The following is an 18911-nucleotide window of genomic DNA, read 5'->3' as shown; positions in this document are numbered from 1 at the left end:
TACAACTTCATCCTAGATATTCTAAGCCCTTTTACAGTGCTTGCTTTGGCGTCCAGCAATCCTTGTATTCAGTTTAAGATACAGGCTAAACAACCACATTAGGATTTCAGCCTTCCTGTATTCTAAGAATGTGGGGAGATTCTATTGATGAAAGGCACAAGGAAATGCATTTTCATTTGTCATCTCTTTTTAAAAGCACAAGTGCTCCAAAAATATTGCTGAATTTTAAAGAGGTTACATAACTGGCATTTGCTTACATAAAACAGGGTATCTGAATTAGTGAGCATTGACTCATGAATGCTGCCACAAATTTTGTCAGTCTTTAAGGTGCTAGTGGACTCTTTTTTAATAAAACAGCTGGTCAGCAGATGGGAGGAAACTGAGGGTGGCTTTGAACATGATGCAAGTGATGGCAAACACTTGGGATACGTCTTTTGGTGCATTCTGTGGGTATCAGAGTAGTGAATTGAGCATCTTGCCATCAGTGATACATGTAAGCCGTATTCTCATATGGAATGCATGGTATGGTATGCATAGGGTCATGGAAGAAATGTGCTTGTTCCTAATTTGGTTGTTAACACAAGGAGCATTAAAAAAGAGGTCTGCTCTGTCATGCTTCTTCTCACAATTTCTGCGTAATGGCCAAATATGCTCTCCTTAAAGAAAGCATGCTGTGGTTATAATTTATTTCAATGCATCCTTTATTGAGACCACCACAGATAGCATAATTATTGATCCTGAATTATGATGAGAAACATGAATACCATCTGTCTAAAAACATTACAAGGCAATTATGCAATGTGCAAAGATATAGAAAATAATTGATTTACTATTTCTTCTTTGCCTCTGTTCTCATTAGGATCATTGGAGGTCAAATGCTGGTAACTTTTTCAGAAAGCAGGTCTGCTCTCCATGTTCTTGATGTAGATGGTGTCAAGGTAAAAAAATAAACCACTGTACTCATTTAGATACCAGAGTCATGGATAATGCTTAACATATTAGCCAGATTTTCATAGAAACTTTTCCTTTTACCATTCAAATTGATTTTACTGAATGCCCAATCTTTTCACAGTCATCATTCCAGATATAGAGATGACATTTCTTTGTACCTGAGCTTGTAGCTTTCTGGTTGACCAATATTTTTGTCCCAAAGTACATGTTACAATTAATTACATGCAGGGTTTGTCTGGGTTCTCCCTGAGTTGATTCTGATAATCCAGAACCAGGAGTGCCAACAGGCCAAGAAGAGCCTTCCGGGGAGGGGGCTGGGATGCTGAAAGCCTAGCTTGGAATGGTAAGTGTGGAGAACCAGGCTTGATTCCTCACTCCACCACATGCAAACAGCTGCGTGGCCTTGGGCTAGACACAGTCATGTGAGAGCTGTTCTCACAGAGCAGTTTCTCTCAGAGTTCTCGGCCTCACCCACCTCACAGAGTGTTTGTTGTGGGGAGAGGAAGGGAAGGCAGTTGTAAGCCATTTTGAGATGCCTTTGGGTAATGAAAAGTGGGATATAAAAACCAATTCTTCTTCTGTGCCACAGTCCTGATAAAAATCTGGGTACTTGGGGAAAAGTTCCCCTGCTCTTGATGGTGATTCAGGTCAAGGGAACTTAAATCAAAATATGTACTTTGGGCCTCAGTGTCAGCTGTATAGAGTTGATCCAAAAATTACCAGCTGATAGACATGACTGCTCAAAAACCCAAGGACTGCTGTGACAATTTAAAGGTTGATATGTTTATTGAGACTTGAGCATGAGCCTAATAAGCATGAGCCTATTTCACAGATCTTCATGCTGCAATAAGGAAATGAATCTTTAATGTGGTAAAGGTAAAGGTAAAGGTATCCCCTGTGCAAGCACCGAGTCATGTCTGACCCTTGGGGTGACGCCCTCCAGCGTTTTCATGGCAGACTCAATACGGGGTGGTTTGCCAGTGCCTTCCCCAGTCATTACCGTTTACCCCCCAGCAAGCTGGGTACTCATTTTACCAACCTCGGAAGGATGGAAGGCTGAGTCAACCTTGAGCTGGCTGCTGGGATTGAACTCCCAGCCTTATGGGCAAAGCTCTCAGACGGCTGCCTTACCACTCTGCGCCACAAGAGGCTCTAATGTGGTACAGAGAGCAAAAAGAGCAAGTTTTATAGAAGCTTCCAGTATACAACCCCCTTTCTTGAAAAGCCACAGCTAATGATCGGGGGAGTCTCCAGAAAACATTTCATGCAGCACAAGGAGCTGCAGCAGCAGGTATAATGGCTGAACTTTACACGCATAGACATATGCATGCTTGTATGAGCTTTTACTCTGCTTCACTCAATGAGGTGAATAAATTTAGTGGACTTCTCTGCAGTTGTGGAGACTATCTCTCAACCTTCTGCAGGAACTACAGGGGGCTGTTTGGAAGGCTGATTACAAAATCCAGCTAGATCAGGTTTTGCTGCTGAATCAGCCCCTCCCCACAGAATGTTCATCGGATTTATTCCTTATTAACACCTCCCCAAAACCAATTTTCTAAGTGCTCCTTAAAAGGCATCACAATTAGCCTTACAGAAGTCTCTTTTTAAGTGCCAGAATTTCTTCTCACAGAAAACATCCTAAGCACCAAAATAATTTCATAGAGACAGAAAATGTCCTGTAAGTGCTAATGAGCTTTTTGGATCACAATGACAAACTCTTATTTCAGTTAGTACTTAGAAATAATATTGTGTTTTAAGAAGCCATTTTGGCATTTAGAGGTGATTTTGGTTGGGGAAAGCAGCCTGAGTAGCCTTGAGTAACCCAGTCTTGATAGATCTTGGAAGCTATGAAGGGTTGGCCTTGGCTAGTACTTGTGTGGAAGACCATCAGTGCAGATAATGGTTGCTATGGAGAGACAAGCAGTTGCAAATTATCTCTGCTTATCTCTTGTTCTGAAAGCCCTGGGGTGGCTATGAGTCAGTTGTGACGTGACAGTATACATTTATTATTATTTTGACTGGAGAATGGGCAGCTGGGCTCCCCACACGTAGTACTGCTGTTCCGTCCAGTCTCGAACCCCTCATGGTTGCTTTTAAGGAAAAATTAAAATGAGTCTCCCACATTATGTGTATCCTTTAGATGCAGTTATGATATCTTAGCAATGGATTCAAAGCATGATAAATACTTAACTGCAGCACCAGGAAACCAAGTGTTCTAGTTACTCTCTATAGGGTATTTAATTGGTGGCTCTTTTATCTTTTTGCTGAACAGGTTGTCATCTTGCATTCTGTTGATCTCTGGACCTCATTTATGCAGAATAATGTGATTAACTAAGGGAAATGTAATACATTCTTTCTCATGATACAGATTAAAAACAAGACAGTGAAGATCTGGCCTAAAACCAAAGACTGGCTGAAGGGTCTTCAGGAGGAAATTGCTAGAAAACGAGACAGCATTGCTCCTATGTCACCCACCGCAAACTCCTGCCTACTAGAGGAAAATTTTGATTTCTCAAGTTTAGATTATGAATCAGAAGGTGTGTGTGTGTGTGTGTGTGTGTGTGTGTGTGTGCGACAAACTGTGGATTAACTTTCAGCTTTCAATTCCTGGTCAGGTGCTCCCTCTGTATTGTTCCCAAAATATCAATAAGATTTTATTATATTCCATAATTTTAAATTACTAAACTCTATATGGCTTCAGATTATATCATATGTATTTGAAACAAAGGCTTTACCCTGTACTTCCTATATTGGGACTTGCTGTCGTAGGCAGAGCCCATTAGGTACATAAATTAGGGTCCACTAACTAATTCAGTTCCTCATGTTGAACGGAAGCTGCTGGATTTTGGAAGGAGCTTTTTGAGCAGCATGGTGGGAAGGCAGAAGGAGGATGAGGGAAGCTCTGAAGCATGTGTGGGAGCTCTGTGCTTCACTGTTTTGTATATCAGATCCCAAGCAGCTGCTAATAGTTTTAGCTGTGCTCTTTTGGTAATATTAACTTAGGTTGAAGATGTCATAGTCCCATTGTATACGGCACTGGTCAGACCACACCTGGAGTACTGTGTGCAGTTCTGGAAGCCTCACTTCAAGAAGGACATAGATAAAATTGAAAGGGTACAGAGGAGAGTGACGAGGATGATCTGGGGCCAAGGGACCAAGCCCTATGAAGATAGGTTGAGGGACTTGGGAATGTTCAGCCTGGATAAAAGGAGGTTGAGAGGGGACATGATAGCCCTCTTTAAGTATTTGAAAGGTTGTCACTTGGAGGAGGGCAGGATGCTGTTCCCATTGGCTGCAGAGGAAAGGACACGCATGGGTTTAAACTACAAGTACAACGATATAGGCTAGATATCAGGAAAAAAAATTCACAGAGTAGTTCAGCAGTGGAATAGTCTGCCTAGGCTGCTGGTGAGCTCCCCCTCACTGGCAGTCTTCAAGCAAAGGTTGGATACACAGTTTTCTTGGATGCTTTGGGCTGATCCTGCGTTGAGCAGGGGGTTGGACTAGATGGCCTGTATGGCCCCTTCCAACTCTATGATTCTATGAAGGAATGTTTGTCAAAAGGAAAAAGATAAAGAATGTATTATTTGATTCCTGTCATACACCACTGTCATATCTTCTGGTTTAGGTGATATTCTAGATGATGAAGATGACTATTTAGACGACATTGCATTAGCAGTGGAAGATTTGCTGGTTGGGCCTGAATATTTGATGATGCCATCCATGGCCCATGCAAACAAATCTCCTCAGCTTGCTGGAAGAAAGCAGCAATCATACAAAGGTAAGCTTCATAGCTACTTAAAAAGAAAGCAGACACATTGAAGCTATAGCTATAACAATGGCCCATTCGCAGCACAGGCTTTTAGGATATATTTTGGTATACAAAACATCTCTATATAGAATGCATTAAGCCTAGATGTTCCATACGTACAAGTGTGTGTACCCTTGTATTCTATAAATTTATCTTATTAATAATCCCATTGTCTTGTTCTATATAAATAGTTGAAACATGCTCTTTGTCATTGTTGTCTACATGTAACACAAGGCTTTTGTTAATTTGTAATCACAATCTGACTTTTAACGTGCTTTGAAATCCATTTAAAAGTTCCAGCTTGATCATAGTTCATTTTTTATTTTTGGATTCATAGAATCACCCCTCTTGGCACAACCATCTCATCATAACATCTAACTCCAACCTTCATGTCTGGGAGCTGTACTGTAAACTTAACTGGCTAGTGGGCACACTGAAAATGCCCCGGTTTGCACTGTGTACTGCATGGCTTATGCAGAGGGCTTATACATAATTTCCTCAGTTTTTGTACCCTGGATTTTCCCTGTGATTGGTGGCATTCCCATATTAGGAATGACAGTGATCAATAACTGGAGATGAAAAGCTGGTGATTGACAGGAGAAAGTATCTTAATGTATGTCACTGAAAGCTGCAGTGTAGGATTGCCAACAAGGGGAAAGTGGAGATTTCCTGGAATTACAACTGATCTCCATATGCCAGAGAAGGAAATGGCTGCTTTGGAGGGTGGAGGATTTGGCATTATACCCCAAGGAGGTCCCTCCCTCCTTGAACCCCCCACTCTCCATGCCTCCTGCCAAATCTCCAGGAATGTCCTAACCTAAAGTTAGCGGCCGCATTGGAGAAGCTTCTTCTTGAGGCAAGCACATGCTTTTGTGACACATTGTATTCATTTCCTAGCTTCCTTTCTTTTGCTGATAAATTTCTAACTTTTGTGTTCTGCTTTTCATTCTGTCTTGTTTTCTCCTCCATTTGTAATTATTTTGTCATATTCCCTAGATGATGCTGACCTGGCTGAGCTAAAACAAGAGCTGGAAGGAAGTGGAGAATTTCGTCATCGTTCCCCAAGCAGGTCCTTTTCTGTCCCTGGTAGGCCACAGCCACCTCAACGACCACCTCCTCCAGGTGAGAGTCCATGTTTGGTATAACAATGGGTCACCAACTGAGGGTTGAGGAACTTCAGGAGATTTGGGAGGGGAGTGAACTAAGCAGGGATGTTATGCCATAGAGTTCATCCTCGTAAGGTACTACAAGCTCCAGGGGAATTGTAATTCTGGGAGACCTCCAGCCCCCACCAGGAGGCTGATCTCTCTATTTAATTTGCCTTCTCTGGTCTGAAAACCGATCTATGGGAGGCCTTTAGATTGTGGCTCCAAATACATTTACATATAAAGAGGCAGGACTATGTGAACTTAGAGTAAAAGTAATAAACATTTTGTGCTGAAAAAAGCTGGATTGTCTTCCTCTACAAATTTCAGGCACCGAGAATATTTACAGAATTTTCTTAGTGTATGATTCATTCTGCAACTTCTAGTCATGGGGGAGGAACAGAAGCCATGCACAGCACAGAAGCCTGAGCCCATTCAGCCATCTTTACAATTTCTGGAATGTTAGCAGGCATTGCCTACTGAAGCCTGTTTTTTCAGCAGTGAGGCCTAGATGCTTAAATCTTAGTTTCTCATGAGAGTGGCAACTGTACCCAGTGCTGCATTCTCTACTACTGTGGAATCCCAAAACAGACGTGGCCCTGAAAGTGTTCTGCCAAAGCCAGTGGGATTTCCATCTACATATATTTAGATAAGATGAAGCCATTAGTTAGGTAAACCCTCTTTGGTCTTGGCCATTTTGGACAGATGTAGGCTACAATCCTGTGTATGCTTCCCTGTGAACAAATTATGTTGAATTGTATAGAATTAACTTCTACGTAAACACACACAAGATCAGACTGCTAGTCACCTCTTTGGTTTTGGCATCAGTCATCTACCAATGGATTCTTACTTAGTCCATGATTTTATAACAGTGGCTACCATTCAGTGGAAAGATCCTGGCAACTGTTCTACAGTAGTTTGTCTACTTAGTTAAAATGTAATGAAGCTTTCCCGGGCATTTTTTTGGGGAAAACTGTATTTATTTAACTCATAAATGTACTCCGTTTAATCAAGTTAAAGGGCACATGTTTTTAAAAGCTCCCCCCCCCAGTTGACAGATAAGATTGCATAAATCCTCATGTCTCCACAATCACTTTAGGATTTAATACGTTGTGGGGGGGGGGGGAAATTCAGCAGTACTTAATCAACAGCATTTAGTGCAAATGTTTGAATAGTGTAAGTTGTGCACCCACAGACTAAGAAATAAGGTTGCTCACCTGTCATCCCACTTATGAGAAATAGTTGGGCACGCTAGCTGTGTTTCCCTCGCAGCCACCTGTACCAAATTCTGGTAAGCGGAGGGAGGCAGGGTTGGCAGAGGCAAAGCTGTATGGTGCAAGCAGGATGCTTTTTCCATTTGTCTGCTCTTATTGGAGTTCCCACCCTCCACCCCCATGCAGGTACCACAAAAGTTGGCAATGCTGCCATATCGGACTGTAAGACTCGCACTTTTATCGTACATACTTGCATGTGTGTGACAACAATTCCTTTTCTCCTCCTGCAGCTGGATTGTCTGTTAAAAAATCCACATCAGATGGTTCTATCAGTTCAGGAAGCTACTCCCTGTCTTCCATCTTGCACACAGCAAAGCTCCTTCCAGGGGCACCACAACAACCAGTGAGTAGTTCAGCATAAAGATGGCACAGACTTTAAATCCCATAAATAAATAAAATAAGTAAATAATCTTTCAGAGAATGTAAGTGAAAAAGTTAAGTGTGCCAAAATGTCACCCATACAAAGTTAGGTTTATATAACTCCTATAAATGGAAAAGATGTGCATAATGGCTGTTCCCTAGTCTCTCCCTCCTGAAAACTGTCTGCTGAAGGCTAGGAGATTCTCCTGAACCAAATGTCATGTGGGGGGGGGGGTTTGCAGGAAAAAGGCAAAATCACACCCTTGCTGTTGTCCAGGTAAAGCAACCTTAGCAGCTAGGTTTGCTTCCATTGTGTGGAACAGAGGGAAGCACACTTTCTCTGGAAGACAATGACTGAAGTACTATATATATAAATTATAAAATAACTAGTAATTAAGTCCACTGTAAAAATAATACAGCATGCGCTAGCCGTTCCCAACCACCCTAGCAGCGCTGCCCGGGTGGCTGGGAAGGGCTGGGCCCCCCTGAACACCCCCCCCCCAGGGTGAAGCCGTTCCCAGGCGGCCGGGAGCGCGATCGCCGCCTCTCCAAGCCAGCGATCACACTTCCCGGCGCCTGGGAAGGCTTTTTCCTCCCCCCCCCAGGCGAAAGACCTTCCCAGGGGCCGGGGAAGGCTTTTTCCTCCCTCTCCCCCAGGCGAAAGGCCTTCACAGGCGCCGGGGAAGGTGTGTCCCCCCCGGGCCAGGCTACGGGGGGCTGCGGGCCTACCTGCCCTCTTGGCAGCCAACAAAGGAATGGCCGCCGTGGGGCAAAGGTTTGGCCTGGTGGGGGGTTGGGCAGGTTAGGAGGCACTTCATGCCTCCCAACTGGTCCGTGCTGGGGCAAGGAGCCAATCAGCTTTGCGCCTCCCAATTGGGCCCTCTGCTTGTCAGTTCGGGGGAAGGGGCCAGTGGGCACCCTTCCTCATCCCGGACAAGGCCCGCCCTCAGGGCCCTTACAGCTTTATTTTATCCACTCCGCAGGAACGCTTAAAGATACTACTGGCACTACCCCAGAAAGGAAAACTATCCACAAGCAACTTTTTCACGTGCTAATTCTTAAAACATGGAAAGCAATGTTTATCATTCCTCTGTTTCATCGCTACCTGTGTCTAGCAATAAGCTACTTACCTTTCTTAAACCGATACTGCTGGTGATACTCTCAAAGTAGCGTATGAGAATATCAAAAACCAGACCCAAAACGTGTTCTAAAACTTATCCTCCAAGAATCATGATCAGTGCATGTAGAGAGAAATCAGTTGTCCCGCACCTAGAGGAAAAGTGTGCTCCTAAAGGCAGCTTTCATAATTTTTCGAATGGCAGGAGCCAGGTGACCAGACTTCTTTAGGCCTAGCGTTTCAGAAGTATGGAGCCACAGTAGAGAAGACTACAAACACAGATGCCACCTGAGAAGCCTTGGTTCATGATAAGTAGCAGAAAGCCTGTGGGAAATTAATCTTACTAATCTCTGTGTACCTTGCTTTTAGAGAGTGGCAGGACATTATGCTTGTTGTGTATTTTACTTTTGTTTGAGCTCACTTTCTGTTTTTCCTTTTTTATTCTTGTAAGCCAAAATCACGGACTGGAATTAGTAAGCCCTATAACGTCAAGCAGATCAAAACTACCACCCCGCAGGAGGCTGAGGAGGCAATTCGGTGCCTGATGCAAGCAAAAGGCGGTAAACTGAGCCGAACTTTCTGCTTAGAAATTTGACATCCGTTCCTAAGGGCAGCACACAGAACAAATGCCTCTTTCTCATCACCCTTTAATGTTGCTAATCTTGTGTCCTGCAAGCTAATGGGAAGCAAATCATCACATGGGAAGCAAATCATCAGATTATAGAACAGGAGTCCTTGTGTTTGTTTTATACTGAAATAGTTCACACAACTATGCCAAAGGGAGTTCATTGAAATAGCATTCTTAAATTATAGAAATAATAATAGTCTTAAGTGAAAACAGTTTCCTGTAACTAAATGGTCTGCTTTTTTGTGAAACTGATCTAAATGTACCTCTGTGACTTTTTCAAACTGTGGTCTACCAGTAGTTTGCAGTGTTTTCGATTGCAAGAAATGAGAATAATTCTTCATACATTTTGATGCATTTGGACTGTGTGTTGGGGGGCGGGGGTACTGTTTAGATTGTAGATTCTTTCCAGTCACTAAGGCAGTTGTAGGTTAATAAAAGTACTGCCATTCAGGGCCAGGTTTTATACTGCAGTTTACAATGATGAGTCCAGGCGGAAGTGTACAAGTCACTTACTACATGGTTCACTTGCCTTTAATGGGGAGTCTCTAGCTGCATATGACTGCCATCGCTCTGTGGAGCTTCTATATACAGAGGTAACTCCACAGCGTTAAATGGTTTGTATAAATTTGAAATTTGCCATTGACAGAGCTCTATAGGGATAGACCTGATCAGTGCTTGGATGGGAAACCGATAAGCACCATATATAAACCACTCATGAGTTTTCTGCGGGAACTTTCAACATTCCGCAGGGCCTGCAAGACGGAGCTCTTCCGCCAGGCTTTTGGTTGAGGCCGGGTAGCAATGAAGATCTGCCCCCCCTCACGAAGCGGCGGTTGCATATGTCAGCAGCTCCCCTCCACTTCCCTTTTAGTGGGGGTAGAGATCAGGTTACTTATTGAACCTTGCTGCCACTCTTGGCCGCTATAACTATGTTGTTAAGGATTAGTTGTGGGTTCATGCTTTTATGATATTGTTTTAATGGGATTCTTTTATGTAACCCGCCTCGAGCCTCCGGGGGGAGGCGGGATATTATTATTATTATTATTATTAATAATAATAATAATAAAAATAAAAATAATAATAAAAGAGAGCAACATGCATAACGTAACTAATGAATATAGCGAGTAGTTACCATCTGTCTGGAAGTGCCACTGTATGACAGCCTTTAAGGTGAGCTTCCAGGTGGCAGATATAAAGAAGTGTGGTGCTCTTTTGAAAGAAAAAGCAATCCACAGTAGTTATAGTACAAGAATCTCTGTTTTCCCATAGCCTCCAGGGTATTTGTCTTGTAGTGATAGCTGAGCTCCAAAAAGGTGGGTTGGAAGTAGTTAATTCACAGCCAGTCAGCTGCTAGGCTGCTGTGCCCAGGCCAAGCTGCAGAAGCCCAGATAAAACTCAAGACTTCTGAAAGAATCCAGGATGCTTTAGTTCTCTGACCTTCACATAAACAGCTAGCCTGGCTTAGTTACTTGATGGCTGAGAAGCTGGGTGCATATTGGACCACGCCAGAAGATCACACTTCCCATGGTCACTCACTGCTGGACAAGTGCAGAGAAAATAATGTCATAAGTAGCAAGAACCATAACTAGAGATGAATTGTCAAACAAGGAGTTGTGCCCCTGAAGCAGATGGGTTTTTTTATTTGTTTGTTTTGTTTTTATACTTCAATTTATATACCGTCACTCATGGCAATTGCCATCTCGTGGCGATGTCCATGAACTACAATGTCCATGGACTACAATTGTAGTTCATGGACATCTGGAAGGCTGCAGTTTGACTACCCCTGCTTTAGGAGGCTGAGTTTGCTGTGTTCCTCATCAGTACTGAGCCACAGTAGTAGGACTCACAAGGAGAGTAAGTCATTTGTATTGTCACCCTCGTTTTCAGGGCAAGGCTGATTTATTTTTTTCTATAGGAATCTAATGTTACATTTTGCCTCTTGACTCTTCTTGAAGAAAATGAGAGAAGGCAAATGTATTTTAGATTTTTTTTCCTGTTTGCTTAATTAGGATTTTAAAATCCTGTAGTATTTTTGTTGAAAAATCTTACCATTGATAGATATTTTTAGCCAAGATGGCACCTACCACCTTTAGTCACAAGAGATGGTAACATTGTTTAGAATGAGAGAATTTGAGAAACGATGCATATGCTAGATGGATTCCCAAAGGCAGGGGTCTTCAACCCCTGGTCCGCGGCCCGGTACCGGGCTGCTAAGGCCATGGTACCGGGCCGCCAGCGGCCGCACCTGCCTTCCCCCCCCCCGCAGCGAGAGGGGGGGAAGAGGCAGGCGCGGCCGCTGGTACGCCAGGGACGCAAACGCGCACACACGGAGCCGCCGCGCATGCGTGTTTGCGCCCCCTACTGGTGAAAACGCGCACGTGCGGCTGTTCTGCACATGCGTGTTAGCGCCACCTAGTGGTGAAACCGCGCATGCGTGACAACTGCGCGTGCACGTTTACGTGCAGCTGCTGTGGCCAGGCCGCCGGCTCTCTCCCACCCTCGGAGGCGGTCCCCGACTACAAGAAGGTTGGGGACCGCTACCCAAAGGCACTTCTTTTTTTCATTGCAGGGACACCAGAGGAAGCCCTGGCACTGGCTCCTGTACGAACACAGGTTGTCATGAAACCGGAAACCTTCCCCAGTGCTACAAAGTCAGCACCACTTCACAATCTGCAGTCAACCCCAGTGTTTGTTCCTCATAGGCCTCCACCCAAAGTTCCCATGGCTAAGAAGCCACTACCCTCGCAGAGGATGGGAGGGAAGCTTGGGCATGTAAGTTTCTCTTACTTAGCAGGATACCCGGAGTCCCTAAATATAGGCGATTAACATCCAGATGGCCTTTTCCCCCAACCTGCTTACGCAGTAGAAAGCTATCAGATAAATGTGAAATTTGCAGGCTGTTAATGCGACATTCTCACTGAGGTGAGTAATTCGGTATTGAGTCTTTTTCTCTTTTTAAGAGCTCTGAGTGCTACATTTGCTGTAGCAAGTATGTAGAAAGGGAGCAAAACCTTAATGCAAGAGAATGCACATCAGGCTTCTACTAAGGTTTATACAGCAGTTCCACATTATGTCAAACAAACTTTTCCTGTGGCAGCAGGTAATGGAACACTGAAGGGAGCTTCTTTTATTTTAAATCCCTGTTGTCTTTAAAAATATACCCCAGACTTCCATCTTTCCATTTGCATTTGCTTCAAAGAGGAGTTATGCAAGGAAATTCAACTTCTGTGCCAAGGAGATGCAAGTTTTGTGCTTGGGATTATGCAGACTAAGGGGATTTAAACTGCATGACTATGTTCTGAAACCATATTTGAATTTTTGTGGCACCTTCAAGGATTTTTTGCAGCAGGTGTTATGGGGGCTAGAAGAGAGATATGGATACACAAGGGAAACACGGGGGGGGGGGAGAGACATGGATCTAGGGAGCAGGCGTAAATAACTATGCAAAGCAAATGGTTCTGTTCTCAAAAGTTTAGAAAGCTTTTTGCACGTTTGAAACAGATCTTTTTACTACTGTAGCTTACAAATGTGCTTATCTTTGAAAAAAATGAAAGTGAAGGGTTTTTTTTTAAAGGAATCTCAAAGAATACTAAATTTGATGTGGCATGTGCAGAATGATAGGAGGCTAGCAACTCACACAATAACATGCTGACTGTATTTGGCCAGGCTTGAAGCAAATTTTCACTGTGAGTTTCTTGCTCATTTTCCTGTCCTTAGCAAGGTCCTCAGGGAATTAGCAGTTGACTGAGATTTTGTCATCTTGTTCTCAGCCCCACTCTCCAGAAGAGCCGTTGGAATGGTCTGAGGGTCCCTTCTCCTTCACGCTGCCACAATCCTGCCTTGAATCAAGACCCATTACCAGTCCTACAAGAGCAGCCCCTGTTCCTAAGCCGAGAACCATGTACCTGGGCAAAACTCCTGAGAGGAGGAGCAACGAAGGGCCGCCGGGCCTGCATCCATCAGAGGACAGTTCCCTTTTTCCTCCTCAGAATTCTACCTCTGCCCCGAGAGTTCCACCCAGAAGAAAAAAGTCTGCTCCCCCTGATTTTCACCTCCAGGTTCTCCAGAGCAGTGACAGCTTGTTCCTGAAGGGTTTAACATTCAATTCCAACAACAACAACAACCCGTCAGGATATGGTTCTGAAACACAGGATTCTAGCACCCTACCTCTTTGTCCCAATGAGTCATGCTTTCCTACAGCAGCCCTCATTGCCAGCTCAGTTGACAATGGTTCTAAGCTCTTGAGGCCAACTGCTTTGCAGCTGGATGCTGGCCTGCAGGCTCCTCTTCTCCTGAACAGCCAGCAGCCTGAGCAGCTCTCAAACCACGATTTTCTTACAGGAAGCCCCTGTGTGTTAAGCTTTGACGAAGACTTTGACCCTTATCAGTCAATAGCTTCACCACTGGCTATCAGCCCAACACATGCTCTAAAAGATCAGCAGCTCTCCAGTCCAACAGATTTTAGTCACTGGGTTAGATTTGGTGAGGATGGCAACAGCAATAATACATCTCAAGATCTCACTGAATTGCTTGCCTTCAAGCAAGAGACCTGAGTCACTGGCTCCAGTTTACAGCTTTGAGCCTAATCTTTTTTCTCTTCCTCTGCTTATCCTCCCCAGAACACAGGAAGGAACTGTTACTGGTACTCCCCAATTTCTTCTGAAGAAATATGGAAAATATGTAGGGGCTTAAGGATTCCCCCTTAATATTTGCATCTAAAATCTAATTATTTTTTAGCTCATTGTCTACCAGGTGTTCTCTATTAAATGATGTGATCACTTAATTACTTAACTGAAGGGGAAATGCAATGATCAGTTGTATTTTTATGTTTTTAAATTTGATTCTATTACAACCTTCATACTTGATAACTTCTGTGCTCTATGGGAAAGTCAGTTTTAATGGGCTTGGTCTGGTTACCATCTTTTATTTTACCAAGATCTGAAAAGGAGAGAAAATATTGGGCTGATGGACAGCAGCAGGTGAAAAGGTGGAGTTGATGGTGATGGTTCCTAAGATGCCACAATGAAGCTTGAGTAATGATGCAGCTAACAGGAAGAACATGGTGTTTTTGAAGACAAGGTCTGTCATAATGTATTAGTTGCAGAACTGAATCACTTTTAATGAAGTGCATAGTGATTCTTTCTGCTGGTCTTAATATTACAAAAGCCTATAGCACGTATTTTGAAGTATCCTTTTTATACTGAGATTGTAAATAATAAATTTCTTTTATAAGAAACAGGACGTGGATTATTTCTTTTAACATCATCACTAAAGAGGTCACAATTAGAAGTGTGCAAGAATATTTTATTATTTTGGGGGATTTGGGTATATTGGACCCCCAAAATAGCACTATTTGTTTCTCAGTATTCCCAAGTTCCAATACTGGTATGGTAATCAGGTTCAGTAATATTTGGGGATCCTGAATTTTGGAAGGTCCATTGTTGTTGTTGTTGTTGTTATGTGCGAAGTCGTGTCCGACCCATCGCGACCCCATGGACAATGATCCTCCAGGCCTTCCTGTCCTCTACCATTCCCCGGAGTCCATTCAAGTTTGCACCTACTGCTTCAGTGACTCCATCCAGCCACCTCATTTTCTGTTGTCCCCTTCTTCTTTTGCCCTCGATCTCTCCCAGCATTAGGCTCTTCTCCAGGGAGTCCTTCCTTCTCATGAGGTGGCCAAAATATTTGAGTTTCATCTTCAGGATCTGGCCTTCTAAAGAGGGCTGATCTCCTCTAGGACTGACTGGTTTGTTCGCCTTGCAGTCCAAGGGACTCGCAAGAGTCTTCTCCAGCACCAGAGTTCAAAAGCCTCAATTCTTTGACGCTCGGCCTTCCTTATGGTCCAACTTTCGCAGCCATACATTGCAACTGGGAAGACCATAGCCTTGACTAAACGCACTTTTGTTGGCAGGGTGATGTCTCTGCTTTTTAGGATGCTGTCTAGATTTGCCATAGCTTTCCTCCCCAGGAGCAAGCGTCTTTTAATTTCTTTGCTGCAGTCCCCATCTGCAGTGATCTTGGAGCCCAGGAAAATAAAATCTGTCACTATCTCCATTTCTTCCCCTTCTATTTGCCAGGAATTGAGAGGGTCGGATGCCATGATCTTTGTTTTCTTGATGTTGAGTTTCAAGCCAACTTTGGCACTCTCCTCCTTCACCCGCATCAACAGGCTCTTTAGTTCCTCTTCAGGTCCATTATCCCCTATTAAAGTTAATGACAAATCTGTCCAGAGGTATAGTCAATGGTCGGGGGTGGGGGGGGGGGGAAGGTTGGAGTAGAAACACCAAATTTGCTTCGTAGCTGTTGGGTTCTCCAGTGTGGTGTTGTGGTTGCAAGCGGTAGCTTCTAATCTGGCAAACTGGGTTTGATTCCTGCTCCCCTCACTTGCAGCCAGCTGGGTGACCTTGGCCTCATCACAGTTCTGTTAAAGCTGTTCTCACAGAGCAGTAACATCAGGGTTTTCTCAGCCCCACCTACTTCACAGGGTATCTGTTGTGGGGAGAGGAAGGGAAGGCGATTGTAAGCTGCTTTGAGACTTCTTGGGGCAGTCAGAAGCAGGTTTAAAAAACAGCTCATCTTCTCAAAAGAACCCCCACGTTTCAAAAATTCTATGAACACTCAAAGAAAGTGCCCCATCCTCCCTTGTTTCCAGTGGCAGGGAAATAGCAAGATGATATAAGCTCAGCAAGAGAATTTCTGCAGTAGAAAGTGAAGTGTGTGTGTGTGTGTGGGGGGGGGGCATTTCTGCAAAGCCAGTAGCAGAACCAGTGCCACTGTGACAATACCAAAACTCAACAGGACTAAAGTCAAATCTGAGAATCTCTGAAACAGAAACTGTTTGCAGGGGCGGAAGAAGGGGGCACATTTCTGCAAGGATGGAAGAACCAGTGTAACATTCTAGCAGCTAGCAGCAGAAACCGATGCCCCATGGTGGGAAATGTCACCCTTCCAAAACTGATTTCAAGCGCAGAATCGAGGGCATGGGGAATTGCAAGGAAAACAGTGCAATAGTGCCCCAGCAGCACAACCCAGTGTCAATGTGGCAGCAGTGCAAACGCAACATACCTACCCAATGTCACACCAGAAAATCCCAGTAGGTTTTGTTTTTCTTTAAGGCACAAGGGCAGTAGAGGCCTCAAAAGTGTGGGGTGTGCAGGCACTTTTGCTAGCCCACCTGAACTAAGGCCAGCCCAATGCACAGAAACCTAGTAATGTTTTGTTTTCCAAACCCAAAGAAAACTTGTACTCCATTATACGCCACGAGTCCTGTTGAGCTGTCCACCCTGATCCTAATCTCTCAGCAAGAGCACCACATACCAACCATTGCTGCCTCGGTGGGAGGAGCCTTAACCCAGGTGCTGCAGCTGCCCCTCTTCACCCCTCCTATTCTTGCCAAGAAGAACACTTGGTTTAAATTCAAACGCCTCCATCATGGTGCTTCTGCAGCTTCTGCTGGTTTCTGTTTGGCACACAAGTCTCACTATCCTACTGTACCCTGTCATCTCCATCAAGATGAAGAATAGTTTTTATGCTGCTATTTTAATTTTAGCATGCAATATTGGTCCGGAGAGGCTGGGGTCTTGGGGAGTGACTTTGAGCACATCAACATCACCCTGTGCTGCCAACTCGCACCAAGGGTCCTGTAGAGGTATTTTGGCGCAGGTGGATTCAGAATGGCAGTGGCCAATCCTGAGAGTGAATGGCCCTGTGACTTCTTTCTAGTCTCATTTTCATTTTGAGAAGAGCTTTTCGCCTCCAACCTCTCAGCACAGATTGAGAGAGGATGCAGGAACAACCATGTGCTCACTTCAGTCATCCACAGAGTCCAGGGCTGGGCAACCAAACAGTGCAACTTGACCTTCAGGAAAACCAGCTACTCAACTGTCTGGGAGAGCAAGAATCAGTGATGTGAACTGACATTGTCACCTGCATCAGAAAAAACTGTTCACTCAGGCTAAGGTTCATACAATAATGCAGAAAATGTGGGAGTTGAATTTTCCTATGAAGCCCGAATATATGCTACTAAATTTACTACCGCAATGCCTCCCAACACACACAAGAAGTTTATTCTTCTATATGACGACGGCGGCAAGATTAGTGCTGGCTAGAAAATGGAAAACGCATGAGCTACCGTCAATAGAAGACTGGCTGAGCAAATTGGCAGATCTCGCCAAGATGGCTAAATTGACATTAATGGTCAATGGAAAATCAGAAGAAGCCTTTCAGGAACAATGGGGTCCTTATCTGAACTATCTAAAAAAGCAAATCAGAGGGGAAAGGAGCGGGTTCTAATATGCTTAGATTCTAAACAATTGCTTCACTAATGTTTATTATATGTATCTATGCTATTTCTATCTTTTTTGGAAATATATATATATATATATATATATATAAAAAGAAAAAAACTGTTCACTCTGCAAACTCAACGGAAAGCACGCAAGGAACCTCTGGAGCCTGACCATGACAGAGAGATCCAGCCAGTTTGCCTCCTTCAAGGCCTTCTTGTTCAGTGGACCAGTGGCTCTGCAAGATACTCCCTCATGATTGCAGCTGCTAGGTGCTATCATGTGCTTACTGCTCCCAGAGGGGCCAAGTATCCACCTGATGGGTACCAACTCACAGGTCATCATCATAGCTGCTGTGGGGATGTTACCTAATGAGGGAAGTGGCAGAGGAACAGCAGCAGAGCTGCTTTTACTCCCCTCTTCTTCAGACCCTGATAAAGAGATTAAAATAAGAAAGTGAAAAGATGGGGGAAATACTTAAATATCAAAAAGACCAAGATTATGGCAACTACTGGCAGTAGCAACAAAGTCAGAAATTACAGCTGGTACAAAATGTAGCTGCAAGGATCCTCACTGGGACATCCAACATATTCAGCCTGTTTCTGGATCAAGTTTAAGGTATTGGTTTTAACTTTTAAGGTTATACACGGCCTGGGTCCTATCTATCTGCGGGACTGTTTATCTGTTTATGCCCCCTACAGAGCTCTTCGCTCTGTGGGCATGAATCTACTGGTTGTCTTGGGGCTCCGGGACATTCCCTTGGCCTCAACCCAGGCCAGGGCTAGGTTTTGACCCTGGCCCCAACCTGGTGGAATGAGCTCCCGGAAGAGCTAAGGGCCTTGTTGGAACTGTCATCTTTCCAGAGGGCCTGCAAGATGGAGCTCTTCTGCCAGGAATACAGTTGAGGCCAGGGCTGTGTCCCGGTGTTATCATCTGAGGACCTCCAACTGAGACCATCAGCTAGGCTGTCACTCCCAGTTTCTTGACCCACACGCTGAACGGAGGGGGAAGGTTGATTTTTATTGTTTGCCATCTTGTTTTTATTGTTAGCTATTATATTGTTATATTTTTAAGGGTATTGTTTGGGGATTTTATTGTGTTTTATTGACTACTGAAAACTGCTGCGAGACATTTGTGAGTGGCGGTATACAAATATAATTATAAATAAAGGGCCTAAGAACTTCTGCAGTCAGAGAGATGGTCAACAACTCTTCTTGGGTGAGCTGGCTCTCCTCTCACATGCTCCCAGTCTCAGAGATCAGGCCAGTCAGGGCTCTCTTTGGCTCCACTAAACACTCAAGCATGGCACACATGGAGTTCCAGTGACTGTGATCGCCCTG

General features: G+C 44.1%; 1 protein-coding gene across 2 annotated transcripts in view; it reads left to right on the top strand.

Annotated features, from left to right (window-relative positions):
• SYNJ2 (synaptojanin 2) overlaps positions 1 to 14522 on the top strand; it is a 75111-nt gene extending 60589 nt beyond the window's left edge. For both annotated transcript variants that reach the window (XM_077348736.1, XM_077348745.1), the window contains exons 20-27: positions 860 to 938; positions 3320 to 3488; positions 4580 to 4732; positions 5759 to 5884; positions 7412 to 7524; positions 9110 to 9218; positions 11856 to 12058; positions 13057 to 14522. In XM_077348736.1, coding sequence (XP_077204851.1) covers positions 860 to 938; positions 3320 to 3488; positions 4580 to 4732; positions 5759 to 5884; positions 7412 to 7524; positions 9110 to 9218; positions 11856 to 12058; positions 13057 to 13839 — 1735 coding nt within the window. In that variant the 3' untranslated portion in view covers positions 13840 to 14522. The remainder of the gene's footprint in view (positions 1 to 859; positions 939 to 3319; positions 3489 to 4579; positions 4733 to 5758; positions 5885 to 7411; positions 7525 to 9109; positions 9219 to 11855; positions 12059 to 13056) is intronic.
• Positions 14523 to 18911: the final 4389 nt, after the last annotated feature.

Source organism: Paroedura picta, chromosome 1 (genome assembly GCF_049243985.1).
Source record: "Paroedura picta isolate Pp20150507F chromosome 1, Ppicta_v3.0, whole genome shotgun sequence".
NCBI classification, from domain to species: domain Eukaryota; kingdom Metazoa; phylum Chordata; class Lepidosauria; order Squamata; family Gekkonidae; genus Paroedura; species Paroedura picta.
This window is presented reverse-complemented; position numbering and strand designations above follow the sequence as displayed.